Source organism: Rhinolophus ferrumequinum, chromosome 8, assembly GCF_004115265.2.
Source record: "Rhinolophus ferrumequinum isolate MPI-CBG mRhiFer1 chromosome 8, mRhiFer1_v1.p, whole genome shotgun sequence".
Lineage (NCBI taxonomy): Eukaryota > Metazoa > Chordata > Mammalia > Chiroptera > Rhinolophidae > Rhinolophus > Rhinolophus ferrumequinum.
The window spans coordinates 92,085,948-92,098,283 of record NC_046291.1 but is presented as its reverse complement, the minus strand read 5'-3'; the positions used below and the strand labels follow the sequence as shown (position 1 = coordinate 92,098,283).

Sequence of the window (12,336 nt, the reverse complement as noted above, 5' to 3'; positions counted from 1 at the left end):
GTGTGTGCCTTCACAGAGCCCACTTTCCATGGCTCCCACCCGTGCTCCGAGATGATCCGGCTTAGCCTGTGTGCCTCAGGTCAGTTCAGCTTTCATGACCTCACTCAACAGCTAGTGTGTGTCCATGAACAGGGGTCTTCTGGATGGCGCTGTGCTGTGTGAGCGGGGCTTGGGAAGGCCAGTGTGTGGGCACTGAGGCAGGCATGGGGAGGGAGGCTGGACGTCTGTCCTGTTGGAGGCCTGAGTGAGTCAGGAGGTGCGGTGTGGCTGGGAGGGGCTCTAGAGTATGCATGCAAGAGGAACAGCTGAGGAGGGGAGATTCTGTGGGAAGTGCACGGATCAGATCTGTGATGCTGGGGAGGAGGCCTGACCCTGTGCCTATAGCCGCACTTAATAGAACGATTTTGTACGGGACAGGAGGTGCTGCCTGCCGGGCATAAGCTGAGGTTGCCCTGCAGAGCCTGGGGTCAGTACTCATTGGGCCCTGGAGTGCCTGTAAACTCACATAATGACCACTTGGGCCTTGGGCCTCATGCCAGAGCTTGTTACATTCTTCCTTGGGGAGGTGGAGGACACTGGAAAAACCAGTTAGGGTGTGAGAGGCTCCATTTTATGTTGCTGTCAAAGGAGCGTTGGCTCGGGAGTCTGGAAATGTATGTTAACAATCTGGCTTTTTCAGAACGTTAGAAGTGTCGGATTAGGTCAGCAAGACCCTTCTATGAGTTGCGTCACCGGCAAGTGGGCAGGACGAGAGTTTGGGGTTCGCGCATCTTCCCTGTGACGTGATGTGCTTCAAGCCTCATCCTGAGCAGTGCTGGGCCTTGGCGTGTTCGTGAAGTGCCCGCTGGTCCCGCAGATGGGCTGCTCAAAGCTGGGTGGAGGGAGAGGGTCCTACCTTCCCGAAAAAGGAGGTTGCTGAGGGGGTGTTTCTGGGCTCGGCCAGCTTCATGTCCAGGCCTGCGGGAAGCTGTCGTGATGAGCTCGCCAACACACAGTGGGTGTCCATCTGCCATCTCCACGTCCTAGGATTTGTATGGCATTTGGCGCGTAGTTGTTGCTCAGCAAATATTTGGGATGAATGATTCAATTTCATCGTCTTTGCCCATTCTGTTATTCAGTGTGTGTGTGTGCATGTGAGGGTGGTGATGGTGGTGGTGTATTAGTTTCCTGTGACTGCTTCAACAAATTACTGCAAACGTGTTGGTTGCAAACAACCAAAGTTTATTCTCTCACAGTTCTGGGAGGCGGCAAGTCGGAAAGCCACCAGGGCCACACTCTGTCTGGGGGCTTTCGGGGTGAATCTGCGCTTTGTCTCTTCCAGCTTTTGGTGGCTTCAGGCACTCCTTGGCTCGTGTTGATACCACTCCAAACTCTGCTCTTCTTTCTGTCTCCTTTGCGTGTCTCTTCCAAGGACACTTGTCATTGGACACAGGGACACCCAGGACAATCCAGGATGATCTCCTTATCTCAATTCTTAACTCAATTGCATCTGCAAAGACTCTTTTTTCTAAATATAAGGTAACACTCACAGGCTCTGGAGTTTAGGGTATAGACATTTGGCGGGGCACCATTCAGCTCACTATAAGGGGTCTTACTATTTTTCTAATCATTTCCCTTTTAGTTGTTTTAAGACTGTTAACCACTGGGTTATAAAGATTTTATTATAGCTGGATTTCCTTTTCCCCTCATGATTTTAGGTTGAGAAAGGGCTTCCCTACTGACTGATAATAGTCATTCATGTTAAAATAAAACCTTACGAAATAAACTTTTTAGTTAGTGGTATCTTGTTTTGACATCTACTATGAGGTGAGGGTCTTCACTTTGAAAAAAATAGCTAATCTATGCATGAAAAAATTTCATAGACCTATACACACAAACACATATAAAAAGCGAAAGAAAAAAACTGCAAAACCCAGGGAAATCTGAGTAAAGTCTGGATTTAGTTAATTGTATTGTGCCATGGTCATTTTCCTGGTACCACCACTGGTGGAAGCTGGGGGCTGGGTACTCTGTATGATTTTTGTAATTTCTTATGAGTCTATCATTATTTAAAAAAAATTTTTTTTAAATAGCTAATCAGATTTACCATTACCAATTTTAAATCATTTATTCTATTATTTGTGAATCATTCTTTGTTAAGTTATGACATATGGTAGGGTGTCTTAGAGTTGTCGTGAAACTTTATTTAAATTGGGAAAAATTGACATCATTTGATATACGGTCTTCCCATCTGGAAACATGGTGTGTCCCATTTATTCAAATTATATTTTATCTTCCAATAAAAGGTGTGTAGTTTTCTTCAGGTTATTCATAGATACTTTTAAGTTTGTTGTTATTATGGGTGGATCTTTTTCCATTTATATTCTTTAACCGGCTAGTACTGGTTATATGTCACCAAATAGAACCCCACACCCTTTTAAATACATGAAATTCTTTTAACTTGGGAAAATGCTTTTCATTCTGCAATTAGAGACAATGTTTAACAGGCTTTTATTCATTCCTTTGAACCTGCTCTCAGGAAAGATATGGTCACTTGTTTACTCTAATGTGGATTTAAGTAGCTGTGTTCTCCATCCAGGTGTATGGGGGACATTCTTTTATGGACAAATATGAAGTTATGTTCCATAAATTTAATGCTAACTGTATTTTGTTGGACTCGATTTCTTTGAAAATTGTAGAGGTGCTGCCTCTCACAGGGTCATGTGGTGTGTTACTTGGAGTGCCCTAGACCCAAGGGCTGGCGGACCAATGGGGCTGTCACGGCCAGAGGGTGATCGGAGCTGTCCGTGGACTTCCTTCTCTGCTTTGCTCCTTGGCCCTAAGGCCTGGACGGGCACTAAGGAGGTTGAGAAGGCCTCTAGCTGGGTGAGCCCCAATTTGAAAACAGTCAGAAATGGGAAATACACTATTAATGCTCCTCCAGGTCAATCTTATGAAATCCGACTGTTGGAGAATCGGAAGCTGGGAGACTTTCAAGATCTGAACACGAAGTATGTCAAGGTAAGTCTGGCGGGCGCTCTCCCTCCCTGTGCGGTTGGTTGGGGCCTCAGCACCTGAGCATGCTGTGGGGGATCGGAAGTGGCCTGGGGCTGCGAGAAGAGCTCCAGAGGGAGAGTGGCTTCCTGTCCCCTGCAGCACGTTGTCCGAGGGGACTAGGGCAGGCCGGCAGCGCTGTGAGTCGGAGTGGTGTGGGCTTATGGATTGGGTTCTGGTTCCAGCCTGGCTTTGCCACTTACTGAACTTTTGTGAGCTTCCATTTTCTCATCTGCACAATAGGGTTTATAAGTCAGCCATGTACGTAAAGCACTTAGTACTTGTAGGAAAAAGGGTAGTCATAATTATTCTTACTGTTGTTAGAGTTGTGGGGGTTCTGTGGAGGGAGTAGGGGAGCACATGGGGCTGGAGAGCTGGGATGGAAGGGTCCAGGAGGAGCGGCCTTGAGGGGCAGTGGGTGTGCCCTGGTTCAGAAGGTGGGGGGCTCCTCTTGGCCCCCACACTCATCTGTCCCCTGCCGGCCTCCCCCCCGCAGAGCATTATCCGTGTGGTTTTCCATGACCGCCGGCTGCAATACACAGAGCACCAGCAGCTGGAGGGTTGGCGGTGGAGCCGGCCTGGGGACAGGATCCTGGACATCGGTGAGTCTCCCGGGCCAGGACAGGCCCAGGACACCCCTGCACATTGGGGCTCTTCCTGGACGTCATGTGGACCCGTGTCTGTGAGGGCATCTTAACGCATTCCTGTCTTGTGTGAAGCCCGTGGGAGCAGGCAGTGGTGAACATGCTGTGGGGAGCTCCCCTTTTGGTGGAAAAGAAAGGCAGGTGGAATTCAAAGACCTGCTATCAGGGAGTTCCAGCGAGGGCTTCGCAGAAGGATTTTGATAAGTGATGAAGGGAAAGAAGAGCATCACAGATATGCAACAGAAATGGAATCTCGGGGGCTCGGGCACTGGTCCCCTGCCCTTTATCCACAGCCCTCTGGGCCACATGGGTTTTAGAATTCAGAAGTTAGCATGACAGTAGGGGGCGGTGTGTAGACCCACTGCACTGGGGAAGGCCTCCAGCGGGCAATCCGGCACACAACTCTTTTTTGCAGCAAAATAAAATAACTGTTTACACAAAATGGCATAAAGACTAAATATCTTCATGGCAATTCAAGTCAGGCTTTCTGCCAAACAAGTTTCAGAACTTTTGGCATTTCAAATTGTGGCTAAGGAATTTAGACCTGTAATGAGAGTCCTTCCGTCAATATTTGGGAGTGGCTGACAATTGCATTTTTGTGTGTGTGTGTATGTGCAGATATTCCACTGTCTGTTGGTATCTTGGACCCCAGGGCCAGCCCAACTCAGCTGAATGCAGTCGAGTTTTTGTGGGACCCTTCGAAGAGAGCCTCTGCGTTCATTCAGGTAAATAGGAGGGAGGTGGCCCTCTGTGAGGAGGCCAGAACTTTGGGGTCCATTTTTCAGTTCCTTAAAACCAACTCTTCTGCAGGGCCCTGCCTGGCTCCTGTTCTCTGTTGCAAGGAAGGAAGGGGAGGAAGTGTGGAGTGTTGTATCATCAGAGCTAGTTGGTCACAGGGTTAAGAAAAGGACTGGAGTATTTTAGAAGCCTGTGTGGGTTTTGCTTATGAATATGTAAGCTTTTTGTAAAATAAGTAATTCCTAGCATAAATAATTTGAAGTAAAAAAATGTTCCATAATAGTTTGTTATTAAAATATTTAATTATGAAGCCCCTGGTGTGGGTCCAGTCTTGTGGTAAACATGACAGCAGGCAGAGTTAGCTAAGGGCATGGCCACTGCTGCATTTTGAGGCTCGCCCCTGGTCACTCACTCGCTGTGTGTCCACTTTTTGAGCGTCTTAGTTTCCCCACTGGTCTTATAAATCATACAATGAACCTAAAGCCCTAACACAGTACCTGGTCCATAGTAATCACTCAGTAGATGTTGGTGAACCTTTTCCCCCCATAATTATAGTATTCGTACTGTATTTGAAAATTATTGCAATATTATCGTATCATTATAACATATTAGTATAACAAACAGTATTATATCAATAAATATATATTAAGTGCCTTTCATGTAGCAGGTACTTACAGAAATACAGCAATGGTACAGCCTTCTGGTCATACTTCTGGCCTGGCCCGAGTCGCCTGGACAGCAGGCCGTTAGGGACGAAGCTGTGGTCCCTGCTCTGTAGTCTGTAGGATGTGCCAAGGGAGGGGTCCCTGGGTGAGGAATGAGGGCGGGGCTACTGGGGTCAGTGGGCCTGGAGCAATGGTGAGGGCTTAGCTGGTCAGGCAGGGCCTTCGAGGTCAAGGGATAGAGGTGGGAGGGCATGTCCTTTGTGGACAGGGTGCAGGGGAGGCCGTTGGCCCAACCGAGGGTCTGCAAGTGCTTGGGGACAGCCTGGGGGCAGCAGGGAGGTTGAGGCAGGTCTGCACCTGCCCAGGCAGGATGGGCACCTGCATTTGGAGAGGAGCCCTTGGGGAGTCCAGAGCCCACCCTTGCCCCACCTTCCTGTCTGTCGCACGTTTCCCTTTCCAGGTGCACTGTATCAGCACAGAGTTCACCCCAAGGAAGCATGGCGGCGAGAAGGGAGTGCCTTTTCGAGTGCAGATTGACACATTTAAGCAGAACGACAATGGGGAGTACACTGAGCACTTGCACTCGGCCAGCTGCCAGATCAAGGTGTTCAAGGTAGGACGGCCTCGCCACACTCACCTGCGGTCACGCACCCACGGTCCGCCTCTGCTCACCCGCTCTGGACAGTGACGCCAACACATTCTCATGGCTCCATGTGCAGGCCCAGCCAGGAGCTCGGCGACCCGCAGCCCAGGTTTCCACCTGCACTCCTGACAAGCTCGGGCTGCATGTCCTGGCATGACAGGCCTGCCCGCTGTGCGCGTCCTTTCCAGGGTGGCACCTCCTCAGCTTTCTTCATCACAGATGTCATTACTCATCTCTCCTTTATAAGAATGAATCCATTTGCACATTTCAGATTTTTGTTTTCCTTCCAAGGAAGCACTTGGATTTTCCTCTCAAGGGAAAACAGGGACTGAGCCATTTATCTCTCTGGTGCCGTCTGCAGAGCCTGGTGCACAGTGAGCACTTGGCAATGACTTGGGGAACACACTGATCACAGCAGCTGTAGAAGCACAGCCAGAGCTGATGGGTCTGCACGGCGGAGACCACACAGCCAGGCTGCCGGCTCATCTGCAGTGATAGGATCTGGCCTCCCGAGGCTGTGGGAAAGGGCTTCTGAGGCCTGGCTAGGCTCTATGGATGGGAAGCTTTGGTCAGTTAGTAATGCTGCCTCGGTGGGCGGGAGAGGTGGTGCAGGATTGAGTTTGTCTTTCAGCAGTCCTCAGAAACCTGCTTTAGGATTCTGAAGACTTGAAATCAGCCTCCAAAGGAAGCTGAGCCTCTCCACTCTGTCTCTTGTTGCTGCTGTAACCAATGCCACATGTTCAGTGGCTTACAATTACGCACATTTATCGTCCGTCAGTGCTGGAGCTCAGAAGTCTGAAATGGGTCTCACGGGGCTACAGTCTAGGTGTCAGCAGGCTGCTTTCCTTGCTGGAGGCTCCAGGGAAGAATGTCCTTCCTGGCCTTTTCCAGCTTCTCCAGGCCTCTGCATTCCTTGGCTCGTAGCCCCTCCCTCCTTCAGAGCCAGCAAGAGAGGGCTGAACCCTGTCACACTGCACCACTCTGACCGCCTCTTCTCCCTCCCTCTTCCACTGTTAAGGGCTCTGTGATTACAGGGGGTCCACGGGGTGATCCAGGACAATCTTCCTATTTTAATCTCACACGATTAGCAATCTTAATCCCATGCCCACTTATCCCTTTTGCCATGTAAGGCAGCGCCCTCACAGGTCCCTGGGATTAGGGCTAGTTCTGTGCTGACCACGGTGCGGTGGGCATTGCAGCCTCTGGTCTTACTGCCTGTGCCAGGATCTCTGGTTCACTGTAGATATCTCCACAACTGCACTGCTGGGGGTCTTTCTCAGTCCTCCATTCATGCCTCTCTCCCCATCATGTACAGACCACATCTACCCCCAGGGGGTGGTTCGTTCACTCGTCCGGTGGCATCCAGTGTAATCCGCTGCCCTCACACTGTGTGCCCTGCGGCTCAGACACCATGTTGGGCAGTGAGAGAAAGGAGCAGTGTGGGGTCTCTACCCATGGAACACCTGTCCTTCCTGTGGCCCCCACTAGCTCTCCTTTCTGCACCTTGAGGCAGAAGCTCAGCAGGGAGGGCCCTGCCCACCAGGTTCCTTGACCACATACCAGCTGTTATTTGGGGACCTGGGCTGGAAGCTGCCGAATCTGAGTGACCTAAGGAAGGACTTAGTACCTCCTGCAGGGGGTAGGATCCCCTGTCACAGGAAACTGGCTCCTCAGAATGCCAGAGGAAGCATGACCACCCATCTACCTATGCCTGTTCACGGAAGCAGTTCAAGCAGGTGTTTGCAAGCACCAGGTAGAGTCCAGCCAAACTGTCCATCACTCTCCCACCCCTGGTTACCTCAGTTCCTGGGAAGCCCACAGCTTCTTGGAGTTGTGCCCTGGGGCTCTGTGTGGGGTATCAGGGTCTCCGAAAGGGAAGGCAGGGCCCCTCTCTGACCAGCCGGCTCCCTGTAGGTGCCACTGCGGCTGACTGCTATGCCCCCGCCGGCTCAGCCTGCACTAATGAACCCTGCCTTGCTTTGTGGCTTCTGGGCCTCTTCTCAGGAACAGGAGCTATGAGGTGGAGCAGGTGATGGAGGTATGGTGGCCGCATGCCTGGCTCTCCCACTGAACACTGGATCTGTCATTCGTTTCCCCATATGACCCCTTGCAAACACACCTCTGTCTAGCATGGGTGTCACTCTGAGCACGGTTTCCTAAAATTTCTTGAGCTGGGAGCCAAAAGCTGTACCCTGAGGAAGGTGCACGCAGGATGAAAATCCTCAAAGCTGTCAATGTACCTGAGAATGAATTTTGATCACTGACTGTTCTGCCCACCACGTGTGGTCTGCCGTATACGCAGTAAAACTGCTCAGTCCTGGGGCAGGACTGTGAACGCCTAGTAGGTGTGAGTCCAGAAGCTTCCCATCAGCCAGCCTGCTAGGGCCAGCATGGTGGTGGTGTGTACCTGGGCTCTCTCACCTGGATTCTTTACCTGGTCTGCACTTGGATCCTCTACAGTCTTGATGAATCACTTGCGCCTCAGTTTCCTCACGTGTAAATGAGGGGAATAATGGTCCCTGTGAGGTCCAGACACCTGCAAGTTCCTCAGGTTTTCTGGGGCCTAGGATAGGCTCTGTCAGGGTGGAGACCTTACCCTGCATGTGGAGTGTGAGCTGGGAGCAGCAGGAGTCCTGGGGGTCGGGGGCATTGAGGCCTTCCTGGGGGATCCAGGATCTCAGCCTGCACGCGCCAGCCAAACCCCGACCAGCAGCCCCTGGCTCCTTCACTTCCTCTGGGGCTCCATGGGTAACCCAACGAGCACATTAGGATTTGCTGTGGCTCCTGAGGGTTCCTTTCTGTAAGCAAGTGGCCACTGGTAAAGATGTTTTCCAGGTACTACCCTGTGCACAGTCTGGTGGCAGGACCCGGTAGCGGGCTTTGCGTTCCCTCAGAGGGGAAGGGTTCCAAGCAGGAAGACCATGTGTTTGATGCCTATGAAGTGAGAGAGCTGCTGTCCTGTCCGTGACATCCTGCCTGGGCTTCTGTGCCTCAGGGGAGGCTGCAGTGTGCAAGCTTTGGGGGCCACCGCTCAGCCCTGGATCTTCCTCCAATAGCCGCCTCTGCCTGCTTTGGACTAATCGGAGCCCTGTGCTCTGCATTTGTAGCCAAAGGGAGCTGACCGGAAACAAAAGACGGACCGGGAGAAGATGGAGAAAAGAACAGCCCAAGAGAAGGAGAAGTACCAGCCGTCCTATGAAACCACCATTCTCACTGAGGTGAGCCTCCCAGGGCCTTCTGCCAGGAGTGGGCCAGAGACTCTGTCGGGTTAGATTCTTGGGAAATTGCCCACCTTGGGTGTATGCTTCTTTTGAGAGCATCCATTAAATTGTGGTGTGTTCCCAGGTCTGGAGATGTGTTCATCTGATGGGGCCCACTGGCCGGGAAAGTCTTCCAGAAACAACTTCTAGCTCTCTGCTACCATTGGCACTTTTCAAAGTCAGGGTATTGGCTATTTAAAAAATAGGTCATAGGTCCAAAATTCAAAAGGTGTAAGAGTGTACATCAGAAAACTCTTTCCCAACACTGTCCCAGCCTCTCGGTTTCTCTCCCCAGGGCAGCCAGCATCTCTATTCCTCGTGTGTCTAGCCCGACTTTCACTGCAAATGAAGCCAATTCATACTCTTTTTTTTTTTTTTACACCAACAGTGTACATAGCCGTACTGTTCTGCAACTTGCTTGCTTTATTTAGTAGAATATGTTGCAGTCTGTTCATAGAGAACTTTGTAGTTCTTTATCCAGCTGCATCGCCTTCATTTGGTGGATGGCCCGTGGGTGGACATTTGGTTGTTTCCAGACTGTCGCCTTTTCAGACAGGGTGCCGTGAAGAACCTTGTGCATGAGAAGCTCTGCCCATGGAAAGAAGGTCTGCAGGCCTCCATTCTCCAGTGGGAGCTCTGGGTCAGATGGTGTGAGCACTTGCTATTTTGTTGTTTGGATAGATATTAGAAGGCGTGTTCTCTTAACCCTCATGCCAACACCAGTTCGTTCCAACCATCCTTTCGTCCGAAGTACTTTTGGCCCTTTTTTCTCCTGTCACAGGTCATTGCTAGTGCAGCCTTTTTTTTTTTTTTTTTTTTTTTTTTAACCAGGCTCTGTTTTTTTTAAACAAAAAAAACAACTATTCCCTCTGTGTTCGGCAATCAGGCCAGCTCATAGGCGTTGGTATTCATTCACTGAATAACTTGACTTGCTCAGAAGGCCCTCTACAGATGCGTAAGGCCCAGCAGTGTCCATGGTAGGGTTAAGGCTGTGTGAAGGGGAGGCCCAGGCACAGAGCATCTAAGAGGACAGAGGCTTAGTGTTGGCTGACGAGCTGTGTGTGCGTGTCCGTGCACGCACACATGTAAAAAGCCACATGCAGAAGGGTATTTGCAATAGGATAGTATGGAAGCTAATTTTGCAGCCCGGACAGATGTGTACTGGAGTTTTATCTGAGGAAACTGGCCAGAGAGCCCCACCCCCCCTCAGCAGCAATGCAGTGCCAGCGCTGCATTGTGTGGATAAGAGCTCAGACCAGTGAGTTTTTCCCAGGCCTCTTCCTGCATATGCTGGTGACGCCGCCCCCATGGCCCTCCGGGCTCCCCCGTCCTTCCCAGCTGAGCCTCAGCCTCCACCTCTGCCTCTCCTGTGACTTCCTTGGTGGAGGACAGGTCTGTGCGCTTTGTGCAACAGCAGTCCAACCCCTTGTCACAGCGTGGTGTGCGTGGTTGAAATCCACACCTGGCTCATGACCTGCGGAAGCGGCGGTTCCCTCTGTATCAGCTCGTCAGCTTTCCTCCTCTAGGACTCACACCAACAAATTCCAGCCCACGCTCATACCACCAGGAAATGTTTACCAACCCTGTGGTTCGGTGGGTGACAGCAAATCTTTAGGAATGCTTCAAATTGGCCCTCTCCAGAGATGTGTCATCACAGGGATGGGAGGAAGTGAGTACTTTGTGCCCTGGCTTCCCCCCGCAGGCCAAGCCTGTGTGTCTTTGCTTTCTTTGGGACTCACATGTGTTCGGTTTTGGCTTCTGCACCAGAAGTTCCTTGAGGTTGAGGATCGTCACATATCCATGTTTCTGTGTGTCCCTTAGCTCCTGGCAGGATGCCTGCAGTGCAGTAAATACTCTGAGCATTGTGTTGCAGAGCGGCTGCTCTTGGTGAACAGGAAGCCCCTATCCTGTCTGTCTAGGACCCTCCACGCTCGTTTTGATACTGAACTTCATGGATGAGTTTTTGTTTGGGAGTTGTCTGTGGTCCAGTGTACCCTATTTCACGCATTTACACCCATTTGTCTCTGCCAAGAAAACCTACTTGTGGGCAACTGGCCTGTTTTGTTTTTCTCTCTTTTTTTTCCGGGGGCCCAGGAATCATGTGACTGATGATGTTTCCCTCTTTGGTGTGGCTACCAGGAAGCTCACAGAAACACATCTCATGCTTTGCTTGCTCCCGGGATGACCTACTGAGCGTTGGGTCTCTGCTACTATATACGAGTCTTTGGTGTGGCCCTAGTAATCCACCTGTTCTGGCTCAGGTGGGCACCTGGTAAACGCAGGTTGCGTGTTGAAGGGTCAGTTGTTTCACGTGTCGACTGCAGTGGATGCTTGCATGGGAGGGCCCAGCGGACCTGGGCTCAGCACCTTGGAGGACCCGGCTCCTCTGGTGCCGCTGCCCTCAGGTCACCGCTGCCCTGTGCTCTTCCCGCAGTGCTCTCCGTGGCCCGATGTGGCCTACCAGGTGAACAGCGTCCCCTCCCCAAGCGACAACGGCTCTCCAAACAGCTTCGGCCTTGGCGAAGGGTATGTGACCTTCCTCCCTTTGCACTTCCTGGAATGGTGATGGGTGTGGGTTCCTCGTCTGGTCTTCTCCTCCATGTCTTCTTTCCTCTCGTAGCCTGGCATCAGGTTGGGTGTCAGGGTGGCTAACTGGTGTTGCGTTCGCAACCGCTTTTAGCATTTGTACAGGTTTTTGTGCTTAGACACATGTGTTATACATGTCTGGCAGGTCAGCAGCCCAGAAGCCGCCCTTCCCTCCAGTAAAGGTAGGGCTGGCCAGTGGGGCACTGGGTCAGTGTCATGCGGTGGCCAGCCAGCCAGGCAGTTCCGGCAGAATGACATGCCTGCTAGTCAGGTAGGGCCTTGGCAAGCAGATGCGTGGGTGGCCGCCGTGGCTGTGAGGGCCTCCTTGAGTCTTTGTGCACATTCCCGGGGTAGTGTGGTTCAGGTCAGGTCAGGATGCCCCTGTCCTGGCTTTTGGGGCTTATACTACAGAAGCAGCCTCACCGCTGCTCATCCAGCCCTGCAAACACATGGGAGTGCAGGGGCTGGTGGGCAGCTGTCGAGCCGGTTCCAGGGTGCATGGTACAGGGCCCACTGCGTCACTATGGCAACTGTGTACATCCCGCTCACGGGGGTGGGGGGCGGCAGGGAGAACGCCACATGGGTTTAACAGGTCAGTGTGCAGGGTCCTCAAAGCCCATGCTTGGTGGGCAGAGAACTTTACGAATGGGAAAGCAAGACATGCACTTGGTTTGCATGGTGGGGAGAGTCCTCCCTGAGGCAGGTACAGAAGAGGTGTCCTATTTAGATTCAGGCAGACCCAGTCTTAGATCTACACTTCTCTGGAG

At 51.6% G+C, this 12,336-nt stretch overlaps 1 protein-coding gene across 1 annotated transcript in view; it reads left to right on the top strand.

Annotated features, from left to right (window-relative positions):
* TFCP2L1 (transcription factor CP2 like 1) overlaps nt 1–12,336 on the top strand; it is a 55,305-nt gene that overhangs the window by 23,493 nt on the left and 19,476 nt on the right. The window contains exons 3-8 of the mRNA XM_033112704.1: nt 2,924–3,000; nt 3,530–3,635; nt 4,296–4,402; nt 5,541–5,693; nt 8,831–8,941; nt 11,418–11,509. Coding sequence (XP_032968595.1) covers nt 2,924–3,000; nt 3,530–3,635; nt 4,296–4,402; nt 5,541–5,693; nt 8,831–8,941; nt 11,418–11,509 — 646 coding nt within the window. The remainder of the gene's footprint in view (nt 1–2,923; nt 3,001–3,529; nt 3,636–4,295; nt 4,403–5,540; nt 5,694–8,830; nt 8,942–11,417; nt 11,510–12,336) is intronic.